The following is a 25,887-nucleotide window of genomic DNA, read 5'->3' on the forward strand; positions in this document are numbered from 1 at the left end:
AGTTATACATCAATTTTTTTTTTGGAAATTGAAGATAAAAGTTATTAACGCAAAAAACCATGAAGTATATATACATGTGCCTTCAAAATTCCAAGTCTTAAGAAACTTCAGACTTGCATTTTGTATCAAAATATCATTATTAACTCTTTGTAACTGTATGTGATCATAGAAATCCAAAGAATTTATCTTCATGGCAATCTGAGATGTTAGATAAATTGATTTGGTTTGTAATCATGGATAATTTCTCTCTTAACATAAATTAATTACTATAAATGATGTATTATTTTATTACTAACTTATATATATATTTGTACTATGGTTAAAGAAATAATTAAATTTAGTTTCCTTAATCACGTAGATAATTTAAGAATTCTACTAATTTATTTCCTAATGGCTGATTTGATATTCAGAAAGTAAATAGTTTACATTTCATTTTTATGTGTGAACAACAAGAGATGAATATTATATTATTTTCTTTATGTACGAAAGCAAATGAAAAATAAATTAAAAATAAAAATTAAATTATTATTTACCTTTCGGGGAGATCTTATCTTTCTCCTATATAAAAGACATACTTCTCCCTCATTCTCCACTAAGCCTAATAATGGGAGGATTGAGGAGATGATATCGAGGAAGGGATAATTGAAGAGAGGTAGGATCCTTTCTTTTTCAATTAGTTTTGATTTATGTTTTGATATCTTGATATTGAGATTATTATTATTTTATGATTCGATGTTTTACTTTCAAAATTTCATGAGTAGTAAATAATGATAATTGATTTGAGATGTTATAATGATTATTTGATTTATTTCGATCTATTGAGCTTAAGTAAATTTTAATATTTATTTAATTATTAAAATTCTTATTTTTGGATTAACATAGTAGTTTTAATTTATTTAATTAGATATATCTATGTTTCAATAACTATGTATGAATTTATATAATGTAATTAGTTTTAAATTTAAGATCATGAATTTAAAGTTTTAATTAATGAATTTGAGTCATTCTTTAATAATTTTAAATATTGAAATATAATTTAATAAGAGGAGTCTAATTGGAGTCTGACTTGAGTCAAGTTGATCGATCAGATCGAATCGACTCAACCCTTGTGGTCATGTACGACCTAGCTCATGTGATCAAAAGTACAACCTAGCCCATGTGACTTGGCATGACCCTACCTATGTGGTCGGGTAGAAGCCAGCCCATATAGCAAGGTACAACTCAACCCATGTGGCCAGACATGACCCAACCCATGTGGCTAAGTACGATATAGTCCATGTGGTCATGTATGACCCAGCCCATATGGTAAGGTATGACCCAACCATGTGGCTAGGCATGAGCCAACTCATGTGGCTAGGTACGATCCAATCCATGTGGCCATGTATGACCCAACTCATATGGTAAGGTACGACCCAACCATGTGGCTAGGACCAACTCACGAGCCAAGCAAGGCCTAGTTTAATGGCAAGGCTCAGCCCAACTTATAAGTGAGGCTTAGCCTAGTTCATGAAGTTAAGCCTGCCCAGCTACACGATTGACATTAGACATATAGTCACTCCTTTTATATAACCCGTCGTACTTTAACACAACTTAGTACTTGGAATAGGTATATACAATATATGTGGACTATGTATATGCAGTATATGTGACTCGTCCAAGACTCAGGTGGGTTGGTTCGATTTGGGTTAGCACTATACGATATAGTCCAATTTCCTCCCTCTCTATTGGTTCGAGCTCATTAATTGACTAAATCAAACAGGTTTAATCAGTTAAAGTCGGTTTAGAGTGATTCCACTCTAACTTGACCAGTTCAAACTTATTTGACCTAATCGAGATCAATCAAATTGAAATTAGACCAGTCTAGGGTGATTCCAGACCGGTTCTATAAGGATTTGATGTTGATTCTATTAGATCATAATCGATTTGAGTTTGATTTAAGTCAATTGAGCTATTTCAATTAGAGTTTTGGTTGGTTGAGGATTATTAAGATGTTAATATTTCATATAAAGGTTTTATCATTTGAAAATAATTATTGATTTTTTATTTTCTTATGTTTATGATATTGATACGATGAGTATCATGTAGTAGATGTGACTAGACTAGTAATTCACATTGAGAGTACAACATGTGAAAGGAGCTATGGGCCCATCACAGTGCGGAGCCACCAATGAACATAGCCTAGCAGATTTACATCAAGTATGGTCTCTCATAATATTTAATCATATTGATTTATTGATGTATGCATGAGTGATTGGATAAGTGTAAATGAATGATCATGAATGTTTATGTATCCTTGCCGAGGGTAGGTATGATGATTCCCTTCGGGGATTAGCGGGCCGTCAGACATGATGGTTACACAGTTTCTCCATTCGCTATTGGGAGGAACGTGTTCCCACTTGGGCAGATGAGGGATACCACTCCATCCGCTGTTGGGAGTATGATATGAATTATCTCCATCCGCTGTTGGAAGTACGATATGAATTATCTCCTACCGAGTCACGCTACCTCATCTCGAGCCTGACACCATATCCTCTATCTGCTGTTGGGAGGAACGTGTCCCCACTTGGGCAGGTGAGGGATACCACTCCATCCGTTGTTGGGAATACGATATGAATTATCTCCATCCGCTGAGGAATCCATCCCATGGAATATGCCTCTCTCCATCCACTATTGAGAGAGTGCACCATCGAGTGATATACGCCTTTGTTATTATGTATGTGTTGCATGTGACTAATGCATGATTTTATTTATTATGTAAGAAATTATCATCATTTTTATGATGCATAAGTTTTATGATGAATAGATATATTTTATTTTTGAATTATTGATAATTATTTATATTTCATGAATATTGAAGATTAACTTTATGATTTTTCTGAGGTTCCTACTTGTGTGGTTACTGATATTTATTTATAGAGTAATTTACTATTGTGTAATAGATCTGAAGCTTAGGTGGAAGAGATTTGTGACCCTATCAAGAAGATGTTTTCTTTTTTTCTGGTTAATAGAATATTTACTATCAGGATTTGAATTCAATAAAAAGAAAAGGAAAGAGTTTATTATATAAATTATAGATAATAAAATATTAATTTATTTATTTTTTTATAAATTCGGAATATGACGTCAGCAGTTCAGCAGTTGGATGCAGAGGTCAAGGATCTGCGGCAGACTATTCAGAATTATAACCAAGCAGCAGATGTCATTGAAGACGATGGCCAAAGCACTCAAGGAGAAGACCGATGCTATTGATGATAATGTTGTTTTTCCATTCCTGCATTCTAGATGTACGACTAAGTCAGTGGATTACGATTGTATAATATGTGTTTTTATGACTTGATACATGGCTTAAACAAATGTAATATGCACCTTTGCCCTTGTGGACATTGGCAAAATTCTCCACGAGTTAAACGTAATTACAAGCTTGTCCGTTGTGTCCACTAAGATGTACCACCCAAATGCTTAGTGATGCATGGCCTTTAATGTACAAAAAGTGGCTAAATAATGTTCCAGTCATGTGGAATTTTGGGTAGCTAAATATGCACAACTCTATCCCCGCACGTGGAAAGGATATTTACAACGTAAAACTTTCTGAAGAAGATTGCAACTATCAACATTTCTGAAATGTAAGTTTTGTTCAAGTTCAGATTTTGCAGAAAAGGACATGATGGTGTTTCTTTTGCTGGACTCATTAGATGGATTTGTACCCAGTGATGCCAATACTGCTGCGAGTCAGTTGGAGGTTTTTCAATATTTTAGGTCGTTAACATCTCGATGATCATGTCATGGAAATTTATAAGGAGTTCTTTAAGTAAATGTCATCCATTTGTCATCAGCAAAAAGGTTATATGTTGTTGCTCACTCCAAAATCCAAACCCAATTGAGCAATTCATCGTCAGAGGACTGCTTGTATATGCACTGGGGCCCTAGAAATTCAAATCAAAACCAGTCTTGCGGAAAAAAAGGTAAATCTAAAAACATATTACACAAACTAACAGTGTTGCCTGCTCATAATTATATTGTTTCACTTTCACTTTTCAAACATCTGCAAACAGCATACACTTACCTTGATATCTGGCACGCATAATTTTCTATCTTTCAAGGAGTTTATTCTTTTGGTCTCGCAAATACATCATCATTCGATTTCGGGATCATTTTTAGATCTAAATTATTTACTGAAATGGCATTGCTGCTGCTGCTTTTTTAGCTTATTTTTGGCTCAAGAATTTTAGTTGCTAATAATTTATAAACCTTAATAATAGAGAAATCTGGCTATCAAAGCCAAATTAAAGTGGATGCAAAGGAAGAAGAAAAGACCTCATCGATCTTTGCTTCGAGATCCGCCCTTCGTTCCTCATATGCCGGGAATTGATCGACAATAGGCTGCAGCATGTTCAGCTTCTCCTCTCTAAGGATCCCACGGAGAGATCAACCATTCAACATCCAAAGGCCGGATACTTTTCATGGTTCATTAGGTAGGATTCTCACCTGTAATATATGAAGTTGACGATGGTGCTAAGGATCTGAAGGGTGCGCTTGGTGTCAGGCTTGATGAGATCGCGAAGATTAAAGCTGCCGAATCGGATGGAGGCGAGCATGCTCTTGATCTTGCGGTACAGATTGAAGGTCCGGATGGCGTCCACATGGTGGTCGGGGTTATCCAGAAGCTCGAGAGCACTGAAAGCGATCTGTATATCCGATTCTTCGCTGCGAAGCGAGGGGGGAACAAGAGATCAGGAGTTAGGGTTAGGGTAAAAGGGCAGGGGGCAGACAGACAGGGTGTTTACCCGAGAGGGTCGGCGAAGGCGAGGAAGTTGGAGTAGAGGGTGCACACGAGGTCGGTGGAGGGATTGGCGAGGTCCTCCGGCTTCAAGGCGGCGATGCCCACCTGGGCGAGAGCGCCGATGATCTCCGCCGTCGAGCGCTCCGGGAACGAGAAGCTCGACATCTCCTCCCCCCCTCGTTTGCTTTTCCCGCCTGATTGCAATGAGAGCTATTAGTAGACAAAATAAACATCCTGAAGACTTTTGGACTGGCCCAAATGAACTTGTTGGGCCAACATAGAAATTGCAATTAGCCGATCTTTGGTGTAGCATCCTTAGTGCTACTCTATTCAACCTACCTTACTAACTGATGTAGCAATATTAAATCGTCTTCCAATAAAAAATTGACACATGGACTCCCAAAGCCTCATCATTCTTGGAGTTCATGATATACTTCATACATTAAAGAAATGAATCCGATTGACTCCATTCATCTCACCCCAAATGAACTATTTCAATCCAACCTCACTATACTTATTTTTTGTATTAATCAAATCCTCCAAAATAGTATACTAAATTAAACAACTAATATACTAAGAAATATAAAAAAGTTTATTTACTTTTATATAACACTTTGTCACCATAGAAGCCTTTTGGCCATTCAACATTCATGGCACAATCATACTCCATCGTTGGAAATGAGCCCACCACCATCAATGGCATTCATGTTCCAAAGCATTATTCAAAACACAGTAGGATGATCACCTAACTCTTTTGCAGGAAAAAGCAGGTAAGAATTCATCTTCTCTCCGGCTTTTCCATGTTTGTTGATGCATCCAAAAAAGAAACCTACTTTTGGGGATTCTGTCGATGCTCTAAACCTGAGACATAGATGAGATCACTTAGAACATTTGCAGACTGGATCTGTGGTACATTAATAGAAACATATATACCGGAAGAACGATCAGATTTTTCTCTTCTTCGTTGAGCAATCGTCTTCCAGTTTCAGCCTTCTCTTGATACAAAGGCTGTCACCACCATTAAGATATCCATCAACCCTGTTCTTCTTGTTAATTGGATGTTCATCTTCTGATGTAGCTTTCCACTTAAAAGCAAGGTGATCTCCCTCCTCCGGAAAAGGAGAGAATTGCAATCCTGAAGCAATCGAAAAACTTCTGTAAGATTTTAACATCATATTCTGCTAGGCTACAGGCATTAAGGGAGATGAGCCAACCAAATATGTCTGAGAAATAATTACCAGAATCAACATACTGATGAATTCTAATGTGTTTACCGGATAGTTTATACAACTGATTTCCTTTTAAGAACCCAAAAATGATAACAACAATCTTTTGATTCTTCTTTCTTAAACTGCATGGCGGAGATTAGATATAACAACTTGCAATGTGCAACAAAGTCATGAGAATGCTTCGAACAGTTCGGTTTGGTTCCACTTCAAAGCAACTCTAGACAAATTAAGGCTTTGTTCTATGCATGCATTGTGCCGTATCGAAGTCTATATGTAACTTGCAACTACTATTACCAGTTTTGAACAGATCCCTTGAATGTGTTCCTCCAATGAAGGACCAATTCGCGGGTGGAAATCATACCAATATGACCTAATTAATATGAGAAAAGGAGACATTTTATTCTCTGCTGTGGTACTTCTACGTAACACCTTCGTATGTTTCTCCTTATTGTCTGATTTATAATATAATGACAAAATCAAAATGAGAAGAGGGATCCTTTTCTACAAAGAAGGGGAGCTCTTAAGGGACATTGCACGACAGGAATTCTTTAGACATAGAATGCATATGTAAGAGTGACCACATGAACAAATTAGAAGGACACCCGCATTGCGTAATTTGGAAGAAAAGAACAAAAATTATGCAATTTAAGGACCACCATTTAATGGCTAATTTTGCTTTGATCGAAGTATGATTGCAGTCCAACAGAAAAGAGAAGTACGATTGTAAGCTAACACAAGAAGCGCAAGAGATGCATCTTTTAAGGCCATGTTGTTTCTGCTGGTGTTTCAAGATGCTAGAGAAGTGGAAACCAATAGAAAGATCCAAATTGATGGAAATTCTGAGAATATTGCTTGATCTTGTTTGGCCAAGACTAGCAGAATTTGACAGTTCTTATCATCGATTGCCCCATCAGAACAAACTCAAAAGACCTCGGCGATCAAATGAAATAGAGTATCACCTGAGGCGAGGGTGGGCTTCCCTTGGACGACGACGGGGTCGAGCTGCGAAGCGCCGGTCGGGAACCCGCGGGAGGTGAAGAAGGAGACGAGGGACCCCCAGGTGAAGGACGAGACGAAGTCCGGTCCGCGGCTGATGAAGTAGCCGTTGAGCGTCACGGCCGACGGGTCCAGCCCCACGGCGCGCCCCACGGCCCCCAGGTCCACCCCTCCGCTGTCGGACACCGGAATCGCCGAACCGCCGCCGCCGCTGGCGCCGACGACAAAGAGCTTGCGGGTTCTCTCGCCGGGGCCACCGCTTGTGGTCGGCATCATCAAGCCAGGAAACCGCGCTCCGCCGTCGCCATCTGAGGTCTTCTACGGTCCTCTTGCTCTCTCTGGAAGCGTCGAGCCGATCACTGTTACGGTCTCCGCGCACAAATTTCCCTGTACGAATCGCAAGCCACGCAACGAGTAAAGACACGATCCGTCGCTCCACTCCATCCCGTGGTTTCGCGTCGTGCGACTCAAGTCGCGTTCGCGTTCGCGGTCACGACACAAAGCGGAGACTTCGGCCATCGCAAACGCCGTTATGACGGTTCCAACGGGTGGCCTTTTGAATTCTTATACTACCCGAGATTCCACCCAAAGTATTCTCACTGGGAGACCCGTGGGCTCCACTACCAGGTCAGAGAGAGAATACCTAATATAAATGTTCGGGTACGGACTGTTGGACACGAACCGGCAACGTGAGGAAACCTCAACGGAAGAGCAAGGCATAAATACTCCGACTTCCGCAAGAAGGAAGAAGAAGAGAGAAGCGAGAGGGAATGCGAAATTGTTCCCTCTCCTTCTCGAGATTCTCCAATGGAGGTCTCTCGCCTCACATGGTTGGGCCTATTTAACCCTCGCCTGCGTCCTCGGAGGAGCCTCCAAGACCTCCTTCTTGTCCTCCTCCCCTCGTTTGCCGGCCTCCGCGCGCTGATCGGACGACGCCATTCTTGCCGCCCAACCTGCAATTGGTATTCTCCGATTCTTTTCCCTTATTTATATTTTGCGTTCTATTTACTATCCGTTGATGTTTTACGACCCACAAGAACTGGATACTGCAACTTTGGGTTCTTGTTGGTTTGGCTACGAACTGTTTTGGCTCGACGACAAAGATTGATGATCAAGATTTATGATTGTTTTAATTCTTTGTGGAATTGGAAGATTTCTTTTTCAGTTGGTTCTGAAAAGTTTTAGCTTGATAATCAGGATTGGTGACTTTTTTGTTATATTTGATTCTGGGTTAATTCAGAAGAACCCTTCTAGTTTGAAGATGCACATTGGTCTTTCTTTGTTTTGTTTCACTAGTGAGCAATGGGCATATTGCTCCAAATCTTTGGAGGAATCAGGAATCAGGACGATGTTTGATGTTACTAGCGTTCGTTTTCTGAACCTTTTGGGTGATATCTTTCCTAGAAATAAGTTGATGTTATGGATTCATAAATTAATCGACCTAATTGCGGTCATCACACCCTTGCTCCTTAGCTTGATCAATTTACGGTCATAGGGTCCAAGTGAAGATCTTCATTCTTTTTCCCAGGTAAGAGGTGTAAGTTAAAAACATTGGGTCCATGTTTCAGACGTATTCTCTGTGTTGTCAGTATGACGGCAATACAAGACAGCTCAATGCAACTCCCATCCCAGTAAAATAAACTCATCTTTCCAAGGTTAAGATATTTGAAGCCTCCCTTATTTGCATGGCTTAAACTAACCAGTGATGTGATTTCTAGATTTACCTGTTTGTGCCTTAAGTTTCATGGTTCATGAAATTTGTCATTATTTCCATAGCATCAACATAGGGGTAAAGTTTCATCGTTGCAGGATACTAAGTAGTTGTTTGTTTGACACCATAGTACCATGAGAGATTAGTTATTGAATAGTAATTTCTCCATTATTAATTTGACTTTGTGTAAAATAACAACTGCTGGGTATCGTGATGACTAATTTGCTTGTACATATTGAGATATTAGCTTGCCATTAATTGTAAAATATTTAAATTTTTTATCCAGTATCCGTTTCTGTAACCCAGTATTATAAAATAGAATAATAAAAAAATAAATATGAATGATATTTTACCAGTGTCGAGCAATATGTTTCAATCTTGGTACTTGGTCGAACCTGCAAAATACAAATCCATAGGAACCAGTATGGTTGAGATCTGAAACCTTGTTGGTAGTCATCCTTTTAATAGGAAAACGATCGTATTAAAAAAAAAAATTGATGAGTGTTGTTTGGGGAACTTCTCAACCAACTATACTCTCATGGTATCTTAGCTTATATTCATACATGCATTTTTCTATTTAATCAAGTACGTCATTTGCCATCTCTTTCATCATCTACTCATTATGAAATAACTAGTTTTTGCTTTAATTATTCTGCTTGCACATTAAATTCTACATCACTGATATCAAGTTCCTATTTTTCTCATAATTTTATTTCCATTTATATTTTCCCAGAAATGGCAGTCCCAGAAGTTGACAAACAAATGCTTAGAGAGCTTGAACTAATGGGATTTCCAACAGCCCGTGCTACACGGGCACTTCACTTTTCTGGTCAGTTGGAAAAAAAACATTGTTTTTTTGCTTTATTTTGCATTTTTTTCATTAAACTGGATATGATGCTTAGATATCCATTTCTTTGGTAAGATTAAGAAGGATTTTGATGCACTTTCAGAGGTTAGTCTCCAGATCTAACACAGGTTATTAATTCTTGCATCGAGGATTTTATTCTATTGGTTGGCCTGTCAAGTCATATAACAAATACAAGTTATAATTTTCCAAATATGTGCTGTCCCTATGTCCAGCAACTGAGTTAAAAAGGTCAAATATTTTGAAAAGATAATGCTCGTGGCCCTCGGATTATAAGCAAGAATTGGCATGGGATGTTATGTTTTCCTTCTAGGTGTCATGTTCTGCATATGGAGGCATGGGAAGACAATAGCAAGGCGACAACTCTTGGAAACTCAACCCAATATATATTCTTTATATGGATACAGGAGATGTTAGTGTATAGTGTAAGAACACCAGACAGATGATGTTGTTGCCAATAAAGTGGCGTAGTGTCACGGCCTTAGCTGGAATTGCCTAAGGCGTGAGGCACCCTTGCGGCCAAGACGCAAACTTAGTTTGCGTTGCCTAAGTCGCGCTTCGGCCTTGCGATATTGCTCCGTAAAGATCAGCCCACTTACAACCTCTCGCAGGTCCCGAAGGACCTGTAAAAGAGAAAGTTGGTTAGTTCAAAAGAACGAGCGACGAACAAGTCCCGACGTCTCGCGAACAGCTGCTCACCGAGTCCCGGGCACGACAACAAGTTCCCGTCAAGGCAACGTGCGAACTTGCGAATTAATGTTCAATGCTCGGTACTATACCGAAGCCCCATCCAGCCCTGTGCCACCCGGGGGGTTCCAAGGGGCTGAGATGGCTGACATTTTGGTGAGCGGAGGCGGATTCTAGAAATCAGCCCGCGACACACGAAAACGGAGCTGTTTTGCTCGGTTCGGTGAGCGGTCGTTTTGTAACGCTACAGCTTGTTCGAACTTACATTTTTACAAGAAAAATGACTCAAAACCAAGGCAAAACATGCTGCCAAGTAGCTGTACATGTAGATGAGAGCGACGAACGGTTTGTTGAACGGAGTTGTTGTGGGTGCGCGACGACCGTTCGTGACATTCTCCCCCACTTAAACTATCGACGCCCTCATCGACGCTTGTTGGTAGTTGTTGATGATTGCTTCTTCATGTCGTAGGGCGTCTTCAGGCTCCCAACTGGCTTCAGTTCGGGGAAGCTTTCGCCACTTCACCAAGTACTCTGTCTGCTCAGCTCCGTTGGGTAGCTTTGTCTTGCGATCCGCCAGAATGGTTTCAACTCGCTTCTCGTAGGAGGCTGTGATGGGAGGTAGCCGAGTTGGAACATTTCGGGAAGCATCTTGCGGATCCGAATGGTAGGCTTTTAGATTGCTGGTGTGAAGAACGTTGTGAATTTTGAACCACGCTGGCAGCTGCAACTTGTAAGAGACGTTGCCTACCCTGCTGATAATTGGGAAGGACCCTTCATACTTGCGCACCAATCCTTTGTGGACTTTGTTCCTAAAGAATTGGAGTGATGCTGGTTGGAGCTTTACCAACACCAAATCACCAACTTTGAACTCTTGCGGTCGCCTTCCCAAGTCTGCCCACTTCTTCATCCTTTTTGCCGCCTTCTCTAAGTAAGCCCGCGCAATATCTGCATTTCTATGCCACTCCTTTGCGAAATGGTAGGCTGACGGACTACTCCCAGTATACCCAATTGCCATGGTGTGCGAAGTCGACGGTTGTTGTCCTGTAATGATCTCGAAGGGGCTCTTGTTGGATGCAGAGCTCCGCTGCAAGTTGTAGGAGAATTGGGCAATGTCCAACAGCTTCACCCAATCTCGTTGGTTGGCACTCACGTAGTGCCGAAGATATTGCTCCAGGAGCGAGTTTATCCTTTCAGTCTGGCCATCCGTCTGGGGGTGGAGGCTTGTAGAGAAGTATAACTTTGACTCCAACAATTTGAATAGCTCGATCCAGAATTGTCCCAGGAACCGAGCGTCTCGATCACTAATGATATTGTGTGGGACTCCCCAATACTTCACCACATCTTTCATCATCAGCTTGGTCGCCTCTTCCGCTGAACAGTATAGGGGAGCAGCAATGAAAGTTGCATACTTTGAAAACCAATCAACCACCACAAGTATCGATCCGAGTCTTCCTACAAGTGGCAAGCTTGATATGAAGTCTAAGGAAATGCTCTCCCACGGCCTTTCTGGTATCGGCAACGGCTCCAAAAGTCTCATCGGCTTCCGCTGCTCCACCTTGTCTTATTGGCAAGTAAGGCATGTTCGAACATATTCCTCCACATCAGTCCCCATCTTCGGCCAATAGAAGGCCCTCTCCATGAGAGCCAACGTCCTGTGAATACCTGGGTGTCCAGCCCAAAGGGAATCGTGACACTCTTTTAAGAGTTCACGCCTCAAATTGTCCACTCGGGGAACATAAACCCTATTCCCTTTTGTGTAAACGAGTCTCTCTTGGACCCAAAATCGTCGTGCCTTGCCTTCTTTGATGTGTTGCATCAGGATAGCTGCCTGGGGGTCACTATACAGTCCATCCCTGATCCTGGAAAGGAAGTTGGAGTGCAATTGACTTGCTTGGCCTCCGCCCTCCAATTGTGCGGCATTCACACGCTCCACTTTCCAACTCAATGCATCGGCCATGACATTTGCCTTCCCAGACTTAAACTCCATTGCCATATCAAATTCAGCCAGGAAGTCCTGCCATCGCGCTTGCTTTGGGGAGAGCTTCTTCTGAGTTTGGAAATAGCTCAGAGCGATGTTGTCCGTCCTCAGCACAAATCGTGATCCGAGGAGATAGTGTCGCCAAACTCGTAGACAGTGGATCACCGCTGTCATCTCCTTCTCATGCACTGGATACCGCCGCTCGGTCTCGTTGAGTTTGCGGTTCTCGTAGGCCACCGGATGACCCTCCTATATAAGTACTCCCCTAATAGCGAAGTCCGAAGCATCTGTATGGATTTCAAAAGGCTCCCCATAGTCTGGTAATTTGAGCATTGGTTCTTCCATAACAGTAGCCTTCAGATCTTGGAATGTTATTTCACATTTGTCAGACCACTTCCAAGGCTGCTCTTTCTTCAGTAACTCCGTCAGTGGAGTTGCACGCTTCGAGTACCCCGCTATGAAGCGTCGATAGTAGTTGACGAACCCAAGGAAGGATCTCAACTCTGGCACCTTCTTTGGAGTTTGCCATTCCGCAACCGCTTTTACCTTCGACTTATCCATCCGAATGGAGCCATCACCGATTCGATGCCCCAAGAATAAGATCTCAGTTTGAGCAAAGTAGCATTTCTCCCTTTTCACAAACAAAGTGTTCTCCCTGAGAACCTTGAAAATTGTCCGAAGGTGTTTGATGTGCTCCTCGAGCGTTTGACTGAAGATTTGAGTGCCTGTTTTTGTGGGCACTCCCTCACCATGTGCGGTCCTCCGCACAAGAAGCATCCTCCAGGTTTTGAGGCCTTGCCTTTCGGGTTTGGCCCTTTATGAGAACTCTTCTTCTTTTGTTCGCTCTCGAGCTCCTTCCCTCGAGAATGTTTTGGAGGGCGATTGCTTGAAGATTGTTTCCTTCTCCTTGGGTCTTCGGAGGAAACAAAGTCGGTGAGCCTTTCTGCAGCAGCAATTGCCCCGACCACATCGGTAACATTCCTTCGATTTAATTCTTGTTGAGCCCATAGCTTCAAACCATCGAGGAAGCTGAACAACTTGTCCTTCTCGGACATGTCCTGTATGTCCAGCATTAGTGCAGAAAATTGTTTCACATAGTCTCGGATGGTGGTACTCTGGCGGAGTTGTCTCAACTTCCTTCTTGCGACGAACTCTGTGTTCTCCGGTAAGAACTGAGTTCTCAACTCCCGCTTCAAGTCCTCCCAAGTGTCAACCCGACACCGATCTTGGTGGATCTCCTCCCAACGGGTTCGCCACCAAAGTTTTGCATCTCCGTTCAGATACATTGTTGCTATAGAAACTTTGATATCTTCAGAATCAGGCCTCATAGCTCGAAAGTATTGTTCCATGTCGAACAAAAAGTTCTCGAGCATTTTGGCATCTCTGGCCCCTCCATATCCATGAGGCTCGGGTGCCCTCAAATTTTATGGTGGTGCAACGCGGGTGTTGCTTTCTCCCGCATTTAGTGCTCTAGTGAGCATAGTCACCCTTGAAGTGAGTTCCGCCACAACTTCCTGCAGGTGTTGCACGGAGTCTTTCGTGTCATCTGACAGTCGATCGACTAGGGCCTCGACCTTGTCGATCCTGGACTCCGCTTCCTCTTGCGAGCTCTCTACCCGACAAGCCTTTGTTGGCCATGGTACAGTTCCTCCACACTCGCTTCAAGAACATGCAGGCGGGTTTCCGCCGTTGTGAGTCTCTCCTTGTGACTCTTTTTCCCCGTTAGCGCTCCAGATTGCACTTCCTCCACTCGCGGAGAGTAGCCAACTTCTCGCTCATCATGTTTGCTGCCGCGCTCCTCTTGAGCGGCTCCAACAGCATGAGAGCGAGTGTGCACATGCAGCCCACTTGCAGCTACTTGGGGCAAGGGTCCGACTTGCCCCGTCTTGCTTGATTCACCACGATGCTTTGCCAAGGCGAAGTTGCGAAGTTCCTTCGCTGCTCGCTCGAATTGCTTGCCCGCTCTGATACCACAATGTCACGGCTTTAGCTGGAATTGCCTAAGGCGTGAGGCACCCTTGCGGCCAAGACGCGAACTTAGCTTGCGTTGCCTAAGTCGTGCTTCGGCCTTGCGATATTGCTCTGCAAAGATCAGCCCATTTGCAACCTCTCGCAGGTCCCGAAGGACCTGTAAAAGATAAAGTTGATTAGTTCGAAAGAACGAGCGACGGACAAGTCCCGACGTCTCGCGAAAAGAGGAGAAGCTTTACAAGCAATTCAGCGAGCACCTTGCGTGCACAAGAGAAAAGAGGGAGAGGGGGAAAACAAGTGCTTTAGAAGGTTGAACGAACAGCTGCAAGCCCACAAACAGCTGCTGCTCACCGAGTCCCGGGCGCGACAACAAGTTCCCGTCAAGGCAACGTGCGAACTTGCGAATGAGTGTTCAACGCCCGGTACTATACCGAAGCCCCATCCAGCCCTGTGCCACCCGGGGGGTTCCAAGGGGCTGAGATGGCTAACGTTTTGGTGAGCGGAGGCGGATTCCAGAAATTAGCCCGCGGCACATGAAAACGGAGCTGTTTTGGGGCTGTTTTGCTCGGTTCGGTGAGCGGTGGCTTTGTAACACTGCAGCTTATTCAAACTTACATTTTTACAAGCAAAATGACTCAAAATCAAGGCAAAACAGGCTGTCAAGTAGCTGTACATGTAGATGAGAGCAACGAATGGTTCGTTGAACGGAGTTGAAGCGGGTGTGCGACGACCGTTCGTGACAGTAGGGAGACTATAACATGGCAATAATTCTTGGTTATTCAGCCCAAAATGTTTTTGTTATGGATATGGGACTTGATGGAGTATCAAGTGAGTTAGAACTCAGATTGAACTGAAAATTAAAGATGATGCAATTATCAGATTGAGTATCTGTGTATTCTGGATTGTCTGATGCACATTCATAACCATAGATTCTTATTGTCAGTTGGAGAAGGAAATTAATGATGATGCAATTGTTCTATGCATGCACAATCAAATTCTTTTAATCCCAGTACCTCGATTTAAATCAGTGCTTGAGTTACACTATGCAACATTTTTTTAAGTTTGACTGTGATTTAGTTCTTCATGTGCATTAACTTTCTTTTGTATCTTTCAGGTAATTCTACTATTGAGGCAGCGATAAATTGGGTCATAGAACATGAAAATGACCCAGATATTGATCAAATGCCTTTGGTATGGGATGATTTTTATTGAGATTGCGCTATTTAGTTACCTTGTAATTCTTCTTGCTGCTTTGGCTTGACTACTATTTATTTTCCTAATGAATGAAATAGATATTCCTACCATGGCTAAGATTCTTCTCTTAAAGTTACAATACTCTGATATAAACGATCTAGGGTCTTCATATCTCCTTAACATTGGACTTGTCAAAAATTTTAACAGAGGAACTAGATTGTGCCTTGATGTCCAAAATCACCTAATATGATACAAGGATTTTCAGGTTCCCATCAACATCGAAATTGAAAATGGCATGTCATGGATGACCCCAGATGAAGTGAAGATTAAACTACAGAAGTTACGGTGTGTACTAATCTCCTTTTGTTTCTTTTGCACTAAAGAGCACCATCAATTACCATCTTAAGTTGAGATACAAGTACAACAATGAATTTTAACATATGTCTTCTGTATTCTTTAGCTCAATTATGATAACTAAGCTTTTGCTCAGTCTTTCAACTCACAATCACTTCAATATCTATTTTTTCGTGGTTAGTGGTTCTTCATAGTAATAATTAGTTTAATTGGGTATATATTGCTGAAAAGTGAATTCAAACTTCATGTCATGTTTCAATTTATCAAGGTACATATCTTTTCTTCCCTGTGTTATGGAGTTGGCTTAGTCAGGTTTCAATGGCATGCACTGGTACTTCTATTGTATCCCTTCAGAATTGCTTTAATATCTTCATCATTGCTTGGCATTCTTATCCTCAAAAGGTGGCCAACATTTGTTGCTACCATTTGCAGTAAGTTAAACTATCTTTTCATAGAGGTTTGACATCGAATTTGGAAGTTATCTATGAAGACTCTTCAATCATTTTGGAGTAACTTTCTTGTATCATCGCCAATGTATTTATCATTTATTGACAGGAAGAATGTTGATAATTGTGAATTCTGTCTGACACAAGTTGTGGTGTGTTTTGTGGAAGAGCAAAAATTACAATTAGACAATTGACTATTGAGTTTTCTGCAAAGCAGTGAAAACATAAGTGGCTACATTGGAGTCAATCTAAGGCAAACATACAGAAATTTAGTTTTTCTCTATGTTTGGCATTCTTATCCTCAAAAGGTGGCCAACATTTGTTGCTACCATTTGCAGTAACTTAAACTATCTTTTCATAGAGGTTTGACATCGAATTTGGAAGTTATCTATGAAGACTCTTCAATCATTTTGGAGTAACTTTATTGTATCATCGCCAATGTATTTATCATTTATTGACAGGAAGAATGCTGACAATTGTGAATTCTGTCTGACACAAGTTGTGGTGTGTTTTGTGAAAGAGCAAAAATTACAATTAGTTTTCTGCAAAGCAGTGAAAACATAAGTGGCTACATTGGAGTCAATCTAAGGCAAATATACAGAAATTTAGTTTTTCTCTATGTTTGGCATTCTTAGCCTCAAAAGGTAGCCAACATTTGTTGCTACCATTTACAGAAACCTCTATCTTTTCATAGAGGTTTGACATTGAATTTGGAAGTTATTTGTGAAGACTCTTCAATCATTTTGGAGAACTTTCTTGTATCATCGCCAATGTATTTATCATTTATTGACAGGAATAATGTGTTAGGACCGTATCGGCACCAAGAGGGGGGGGTGAATTAGTGCTTTCGTAAAATTACATCATTGCTTGGCATTCTTATCCTCAAAAGGTGGCCAACATTTGTTGCTACCATTTGCAGTAACTTAAACTATCGTTTCATAGAGGTTTGACATCGAATTTGGAAGTTATCTATGAAGATAACTTTCAATGGCATGCACTGGTACTTCTATTGTATCCCTTCAGAATTGCTTTAATACCTTCATCATTGCTTGGCATTCTTATCCTCAAAAGGTGGCCAACATTTGTTGCTACCATTTGCAGTAAGTTAAACTATCTTTTCATAGAGGTTTGACATCGAATTAGTGCTTTCGTAAAATTACATCGATCTGGAAATCTTCGTTCAATAAAGCTGTATCGGAAATATGTTTAACTTGAAAATGTTCGTAAGAATGTAATAAGCAGGTACAACAGTTACAAAATAAGTAAACAAGCAGAGAAAGAGAGGCACACTAATTTTATAGTGGTTCGATCATTATGACCTACATCCACTTCCAATTCCTCTTCACTCTAGGCCACCGGCTTCTACTACAGATCTTCCTTCAGTGGGCGAAGACCAACTACCCTCTTACAACTCTTTCTTATTTTCGCAGGTTTAGGAGATAACCTTTACAATCCACTCACCCCTCTCTTAAATTGAAATCAACACTTAGAGCTAGAAGTGGGGAATTCTCATAGGATTACAATAGCGTTTTCCCAATTTTTGTTCTCAGTTGATGTGTTTACTGAGCAGGGATGAGTGGGGTTTTTATAGACCCCAAATGGATTCAAATTTGGAGCCAAAACGATCTTATCCCGGGTTTTCGGGGTACTGGGCGGTACCACCGCCTGACAGATTGACAACTGGCAGTACCACCGCCTGTTAGTCTGACACTGTGTCACAGACTTAGCTGGTTTTGACTAAGTCGTGCGGCACCCTTGCGTGTCCGTCCGCAAAAGTCAGCCTCCCCGAAGCCTCCCGTGTCCCTTAGGACCCACAAAAGAGAGAACGGGATAGAGAAAACGCCTCATTCGGGATCCACAAGCAAACATTTCTGAAAACACTTCATAGACAATGCAAATTATAAACAGACTTTACAAGCTCTGAACAGTTGCACAACAAAGGGTAAAATGGTCCATTATAGACCGAACTAAAATGGGACTATTAAGCCTTCGGTTGTCCCTCTACATGCTAGTCAAAGTATGAACATACCAAAAGACACGGACATACATAAGCATTACATCAAACATCTTGTTTAGAAGTTTGTCCGTGACAACTGGGTGGTACCATCGCTCAGTCTGACACTAACATTGGGTGGTACCACCAACCAGTTTGGCGGTACCACCACGAGGTCCTACTATAGGTCACTAAATGGGCCAAATAGCAAGCCCAATTCAGTCCTGATTCAGGCCAAATTGGCCCATAATTGAGTTGGCATTGTTTCACCCCAATACCGACTCAATTAGACCTAAACTAACTCAATCTAGACACATGATTATAAGCATGAATCCTATGTTGTCCGACATGTCATTGGTTCATCCGGTGTTTCGTCTGATCCTTCGATGCATCGTCCTCTCCTTCGGCGTATTGCCCAATCGGCATGTTGACTCTCACAACTTCCGATCTCCTTGGAACAATGTTCGATCCTTTGGCCTGATACCCGAACTCATGGCATGAAGTCCTTCTACTGGTATGTCGACTGATCCTTCGACTCGACGTCCAATCTCCTGACATGTTTCACTCCGGCCCAACGTCTGATTCTTCCTGCTTTAATCAATTTGTCTTTTCTAATCGAAGTGTGTCACTCAAAACGTAGATTAGATCATTATCTCATCAATTGATTTCATCATCAAAATCCAAGATTCAACAATCCCCCCTTTTCGATAATGACAACCAATTGATTATGGAGTTTAAACTAAACTTTCCCTATCAACATGCCATAATTTCAATTATGAATTATATACAATACATTATATTATTACTTATATCATAAGTTCAAGTATTGCATCTAAATCATCATATATAATAAAATTTCATTATACTATACATGATCATCATCATACCTTCTCCACCTTTGTCATTAACAAGAAGGAGAAGTGCAGCTAGCAAGTTTTTGAGATATAAATTCAAATCATTGCATTATAAACATAATTTCAAGTTTTTGAAACATCATTGCATATATCATCATGCAAGATACCAATTTTTGTTTCTTCTTGAGATGGGCAAGCTAGTATCTTTTGCTTCTTGAGATATGCAAATCTAAAGATAGGCAAGATAACACTTTTTACTTCTCTTTTAAGATATGCAAGCTAGCAATTCTTGCTTCATTTTGCAATGTGTAATTTTGCAAGTTTTGCTTCTTAAGATGAGCAAGATAGCACTTTTGCTTGAGATTGCAAGCTAGTAATTTTTCTTCCTTTTGTAATATGCAAATTAGCAATCTTTCTCCCCCTTTGTCATTGTCCAAAGGAAGGGAATAATACAATATTGTAAATATTTTTCCTATACATAAATTTTCAAACATGACATAAGGTATACAACCAATTGCAAACATATTGAAAGATATCAATATCAAAGATCATGAAGGATCAAGTCATGATTCATTTTGATAAGTCTCTTCTTTTGTAAATAGCAAAAAGAAATCATAGGAGATCAAATACTAGGCAATCTTCAAAGGAAATTTTAAGTTATGAATTTTGAGAAATCAAGAGAAAAATCATGATTCATAACTATTCTCTTTAACAAAAGGAAACATTAGAGAACAAGGATCTTGATTCATAGAAGATATCAAGTATCAAATTTCGAGAAATCAAGAATTTAACATGCCTAAATTTAACATTCAAGCTAGCATTTTTTTGCTTTTTTTTACATCAATGTTCTGATCATTACATAAATACAAAGGAGTCATATGAAAATCATGACATAAAAGTTATTAATATGAAAGATCAAGAAGGGTCAATTCGTGAATACCAAAAAAATGATTCATTTTGACAAATCTCTTTTTTAGTGAAAATGGGAATAAAAAAAATGATTCATAAAAAAAAAATCTAATTTATAATTCTAAGAAATCAAAAGAGAAATTATGATTCATTTGAATAGTTCTTTTTAATAAAATGAAAGAATCATAGTGAACGATCTTGATTTATATAAAAATCTCAAGTTATAATTATCAAGATATCAAGATCATGATTTGGATAATAAAGTCGTATCGAAAAATATGTAGGTTTGGAAATCTTCGTTTAATAAAGTCGTATCGGAAATATGTTTAACTTGAAAATGTTCGTAAGAATGTAATAAGCATGTAAAGCAGTTGCAAAATAAGTAAACAAGCAAAGAAAGGGAGGCACACTAATTTTATAGTGGTTCGGTCGTCGTGACCTACATCCACTCCCGATTTCTTTTCACTTCAGGCCATCGGTTTCCACCACAGGTCTTCCTTCAATGTGTGAAGACCAACTACCCTTTTACAACTCTTTCTCCTTTTCACATGCTTAGGAGACAACCTTTGCAATCCACTCACCCCTCTCTTAAACTGAAATCAACACTTAGAGCTAGAGGAGAGGACTTCTCACAAGATTACAATAGTGTTTTCCCCAATTTTTGTTCTCAGTTGATGTGTTTACTGAGCGGGGATGAGTAGGGTTTTTATATGCCCCAAATGGATTCAAATTTGGAGCCAAAACGATCTCATCCTGGGTTTTCGGGGTACTGACATTGAGTGGTACCACCACCTGACAGAGTCTGGAAGACCATATCTGGGTGGTACCACCACCTGACACGGTCTTGAAGATTGTGTCTGGGCAGTACCACCGTCAGACCCTGCTACAGGTCACTGAATTGGCCAAACAACAAGCCCAATTCAGTCATGATTCAGGCCAAATTGGCTCATAATTGAGTTGTCATTGTTTCACCCCAATACCGACTTAATTAGAGCTAAACTAACTCGATCTAGACATATGATTACAAGCATGAATCCTATGTTGTCCGACATGTTATTGGTTCATCCGACGCTTCGTCCAATCCTTTGGCTCATCGTCCTCTCCTTCGGTGTATTGCCCAATCGGCATGTTGACTCTTGTAACTTTCGATCTCCTTGACGCAATGTCCGATCCTTTAGCTCGATGCCCGAACTCATGACATGAAGTCCTTCTGCCGGCACGTCGATTGATCCTCCGACTCGACGTCCAATCTTCTGACATGTTTCACTCCAACCCAACGTTTGATTCCTCATACTTTAATCAATTTGTCTTTTCTGATCGAAGTTAGTCCTACGTCACTCAAAACACAGATTAGATTGTTAACTCATCAATTAATTTCATCATCAAAATCCGAGATTTAACAGAATGTTAATAATTATGAATTATGTCTAACACAAGTTGTGGTGTGTTTTGTGGGAGAGCAAAAATTACAATTAGACAATTGACTATTGAGTTTTCTGCAAAGCAGTGAAAACATTAGTGGCTATATTGGAGTCAATCCAAGGCAGACATACAGAAATTTAGTTTTTCTGTATGTTTGGCATTCTTATCCTCAAAAGGTGGCCAAAATTTGTTGCTACCATTTGCAGTAACTTAAACTATCTTTTCATAGAGGTTTGACATTGAGTTTGGAAGTTATCTGTGAAGACTCTTCAATTATTTTGGAGAACTTTCTTGTATCATCTCCAATGTATTTATCATTTATTGACAGGAAGAATGTTGATAGTTGTGAATTCTGTCTGACACAAGTTGTGGTGTGTTTTGTGAGAGAGCAAAATTACAATTAGTTTTCTGCAAAGCAGTGAAAACATAAGTGGCTACATTGGAGTCAATCTAAGGCAAACATACAGAAACTTGGTTTTTCTTAACAATGAGTTTCGAAGATTATTCAGTATACTGACAATGTCGAATTTCTGATGTTGTTAAACAAGGGCATATGATGTAGTATTCATGAGATTCTGTTACAATTTGCAGTTCTTTGTTGAGGTTATGAACACCTGATGATTCTGACTCAGCTAGCTTAAATCTCTTAATCCCTTTTTATGATGAAATTTAATCTCTTATGCTAATCAACTAGATCAAAATGGTGTCTATAAAAAGGAAAAAGAACAATAAGTAGTGCCTTTTCCTATTGTATTATAAAGATCTACACTTAAGGCAGATTAGTGTTGTTTGAGTCTTGTCTAGAATAGATCATTATGTAGTGCTCATTGGAAGAGTATGTTTCAAGATCAATCTATATCAGGAATATATATATTAAGCATACACAAATTAAATTGTTTCTCATGTGCTTGGTTTCTCAAATATTGAACTTAATATGACTACTTTTTTGCTTGTTTTTGACAGTCTTAATCCTAGATTCGAACCAGCTTGACATCTATACATTGTTAGCTTTAGAAACTAACCACTTGCACAAGTTCAACATGTAGCCTCAGTGTCTCATCTCCTGTTTTTAGGCCTGCATTAAAAAGTTACAGCGGCAAAATAGATGTTCAAGAATCATACAACTCAATTTGATACTTACAGGGAACTTGCTCGCAAAAAGAGAGATGAAGAAGAACAAGGACTACAAAGAGAAAGAGAGAAGGTACATTTCTTATTTCATATGATGCATGTATCTGAAGTTGTATATGCAAGCTTGCGAAGCATGGCGTATTGTCGGGCTTCAATAAACACCACATGGTATTCCAAGTTTAAGGTGTGGTTGATGGTCATTTGACACCATTTGGAGCCTAGCAGCAAACATCCAAGTTACATATGGTTGCAAAGCATGATGCAATTTTTAGTTCCAATTTAGAACTAATTATATTTATTTTGTCCATATTGGTGTTTAACGTGTAATAGAATAATTGAAGAAATTCTTGGAGGATGTAGCCATACAAATTTTTTATTTCTATAATTTATGATTCTTATGCTCCAGGCCTTTTATGTTCTATATTTTCCATATTATGTGGAGTTAGTAAATTTATCACTTCTAATGCTTCTTTTGGCACTTTTAGTTCCATAGCTCTTACTATTTAGCACTTGCCTAGTAGACAGGTTCCCCTGTGTGTGCAAGTGTTCCGCGAATTGCCTTTGACAATCTCCTGGTTTGATAAAATCTTGGCATGTGGCTCATGTGACTTTATAAGGAAGAAAGCACATATAGTTGTATTCAGCATTACAGTTGGAACCACTTCCTCAAGAAATGTTCCTTCTTCAAAATATAACAAAGTTATTTTTAAGCACATATCCTTTGTATTCAGCATGTTTATTTTTTTAATTTTCCATTTTATAGGTAATATCAGAAAATATAAGTTAAGAAACTCACAGCATTCCCGATCTCAATTCTTTTGTGGAATTATTTTCACAATTAATTTGGAGAGGGAGAATGTTCATCATTATAATTCACCTGCACCTAGGTAAAAAAAAAAATTAATTCACCTGTAATTTAGATCATTGTTTTCTGGATGCTTGACACCTGTTCATATGGTAGGTACTATCTGTGATGCTAGTTTCATTGGATTTCAGTGACTGAATCTTATTACATTTCTGCACTTGTTGTAGGACAGAATACGAGCAGGGAAAGAGCTTCTGCAAGCAAAGCAAATTAACGAGGAAAATGAAAGAAAAAGGCTTGTGACTGTTCAATTGATTTATAGTTAATAGATTTTGCCCTTTCCATGTTACAACCGTGCAGAATATTATTGTCCTTTTGAATGCCAGTTCATTTCTTTTTCTGCAGAATGTTGCTGTTGAGGAAAGTAGAGAAAGAGCAAGAGAAAAGAGCAAGAGAAAAAATACTTCAAAAATTGCGGGAGGATAAGGTCTTGATCAATTTAATTGACTATTTCTTTCCGATCAAGTTTTCTTTTATTGGTTGTTATTTGGAACAGACATTAATGTGAAATTAGTCTGCACTTAATATCCACACACTTCAGGCAGAAAGAAGAAGCAAGCTGGGATTGCAGCCTCAAGATCCTGGAGATGCCAAATCTGCCCTTCCTTCACAGAGAAAGAAGGTAAAGTTAATAGTATCAAATCAAGATAGTTTAAAGTACAAAACTTGGATCTTTGTGTTGACCTTTTTATTTGGTGACATGCAGAGTTCAGTGTCTGTCAATCCTGCCACAAAGGCAGAGCACATGAGGGATTGTTTACGTTCTCTTAAGAAAACTCACAAGGTGATCACGTGTTATTTGTAAGTTGAATGTCATTGACTTGTTTAAGTCTGGAAAAGTCTCAGAATAACTGCACAAGCTAAAATCTATCTTTTATAAATTGTGAAGCTATGGAGTCCCTCACAAGTAACTCGGCCCATATTGTGCCTCTTTTATGTAGCTTTATCAGCAAATCACCCATATTATAGTTCATTTGATCATCTTGTTTTCACTCTTGCCTTATTCACAGCTTCATGATCATCTTCTATTCATGTTGTTGAGGCTGCCATATTTTATTAAGTTGCAGAGATAATAGACTGCTGGTGTTATCCTACTTCAGAACTCTTTTGTTTGTGCTTTAGATCTACCACATGAATTCATTTTTTCTTGTCAGCTTGGTTTCTCATGAGTTTATTTCCATGCCTCTTTCACAAAAGAAAAGAAACATGTGGACGATGATGGTCAATAACATCCTTTGAGCTACTCTTGTTTTTGTTGATGATTACTAATATGGCAGGATGATGATGCTAGAGTGAAAAGAGCATTCCAAACCCTTCTTATCTACGTCCGGAATGTTGCGATGAATCCGGATGCAGAGAAGTTCAGGAAAATTCGACTCGGGAACCCCAACTTTCAGGTAATGACGGAAACTGAATGATTTTGTGGATGTCAACTTGATTCTTGTGTCCTAATTCTTCAGACACTAAAAGCACATACTTTTCCCAACTGCTCTAAACAGGAGAGAGTTGCTAGGCTGAAAGGAGGCATGGAGTTTCTTGAGCTATGTGGATTTGAGAAGCTTGAAGGGGATGAATACCTGTGCTTACCAAGGGACAAGGTGGACATGGCTGTTCTCAGCGCAGCATTATCACAGCTGAATTCTGCCATGGAGAATCCTTTCTTCGGAGTCCTCTAGGTGACTGCAAAATGAAGAAAGAATAAAGAGCACACCGGTCCAATCCTGTGTCTCCATGATTACCTAGAATATTAAGGGCCAATCTGTAAGAAAGGAAGTCGTTATATCATGGTAATTGATCATGCTTAGATTAGACCATGATACCTTAGCATGTGTTTCAGTTGGAACTTTACTTCAATTATTTTTTATAATCCAGATCTTTGGAACTTTAATGTAACAATATCTCATGTTATCAAAGATAGATATTTGTATATCAAACACAAAAAAAGGTACTTTCTAAACAATCCAAATTGGCATTATGGAAGATGTATCTATATTTCTGTTTTCCTTTAAATAGATTATCATGATAATTAATTGCATGTTCTTTAGGATGATTTACCACCACAGCCTTTAGTTTCCATTTTCCTTTAAATAGACGATATATATATATAATGCTAATACAAGTGCATGCAACCAAAGTGAAAGGTTAATTCACATTAATACATGTCAGAATCTATGTTCCTAGGCATCAATCTTATAATAGTTACAATATTATGAGTTTTTGTTGTTGTATCTTTCCTCACAGATATTACTAAATCTTTATGTGGCAATACAGTCAATCTAATTGGCAATTCTTTCCAAAGTCTAAAGTTTTATCTCATATTAAAGCAACATTGGGTAAATCAGGTCAACTTACATTAGAATGTACTGAGCACTGTACATGATTTCTTTCTTTTATAATTATGCTTTGATGTTTAGTCTAATGGACTGCATATAGCAGACAGTAAGAAGCTACAAAATTCATGTGCTCAACTCCACACTTTTCATCAAACACTTCCTAATCCTC

At 39.6% G+C, this 25,887-nt stretch overlaps 3 protein-coding genes across 5 annotated transcripts; 1 reads left to right on the forward strand and 2 right to left on the reverse strand.

Moving 5' to 3' along the window:
- Window positions 1–3,979: 3,979 nt before the first annotated feature.
- Window positions 3,980–7,342, reverse strand: LOC135597101 (kinetochore protein NUF2 homolog). 3 transcript variants are annotated; one of them, XM_065089615.1, is made up of 6 exons: window positions 6,969–7,342; window positions 5,714–5,915; window positions 5,381–5,641; window positions 4,785–4,974; window positions 4,486–4,704; window positions 3,980–4,405 (listed from the first exon to the last, which is right to left on the reverse strand). In XM_065089615.1, exons 3-6 carry the CDS (start codon window positions 5,481–5,483, stop codon window positions 4,273–4,275), a joined length of 645 nt encoding a protein of 214 aa, XP_064945687.1. In that variant the 5' UTR covers window positions 5,484–5,641; window positions 5,714–5,915; window positions 6,969–7,342; the 3' UTR covers window positions 3,980–4,272. The 3 variants fall into 3 exon arrangements, with proteins under 3 accessions (XP_064945687.1, XP_064945688.1, XP_064945689.1); XM_065089616.1 differs by having other exon boundaries at window positions 5,526–5,641; window positions 6,969–7,340; XM_065089617.1 differs by having other exon boundaries at window positions 5,531–5,641; window positions 6,969–7,338.
- LOC135596416 (uncharacterized) lies at window positions 5,725–7,278 on the reverse strand. Its single transcript, XM_065088467.1, has 2 exons — window positions 6,969–7,278; window positions 5,725–5,915 (listed from the first exon to the last, which is right to left on the reverse strand). The coding sequence occupies exons 1-2, from the start codon at window positions 7,276–7,278 to the stop codon at window positions 5,725–5,727; spliced, it is 501 nt and encodes a 166-aa protein (XP_064944539.1).
- Window positions 7,343–7,505: 163 nt separating the features above from the next.
- Window positions 7,506–25,345, forward strand: LOC103970720 (uncharacterized). The gene is made up of 11 exons (XM_009384620.3): window positions 7,506–7,967; window positions 9,450–9,545; window positions 15,332–15,408; window positions 15,677–15,756; window positions 22,533–22,593; window positions 23,553–23,620; window positions 23,731–23,812; window positions 23,927–24,007; window positions 24,092–24,169; window positions 24,663–24,782; window positions 24,885–25,345. The coding sequence occupies exons 2-11, from the start codon at window positions 9,452–9,454 to the stop codon at window positions 25,059–25,061; spliced, it is 918 nt and encodes a 305-aa protein (XP_009382895.2). The 5' UTR covers window positions 7,506–7,967; window positions 9,450–9,451; the 3' UTR covers window positions 25,062–25,345.
- Window positions 25,346–25,887: the final 542 nt, after the last annotated feature.

The sequence above is a fragment of the Musa acuminata genome, chromosome BXJ1-11 (assembly GCF_036884655.1).
Source record: "Musa acuminata AAA Group cultivar baxijiao chromosome BXJ1-11, Cavendish_Baxijiao_AAA, whole genome shotgun sequence".
Lineage (NCBI taxonomy): Eukaryota > Viridiplantae > Streptophyta > Magnoliopsida > Zingiberales > Musaceae > Musa > Musa acuminata.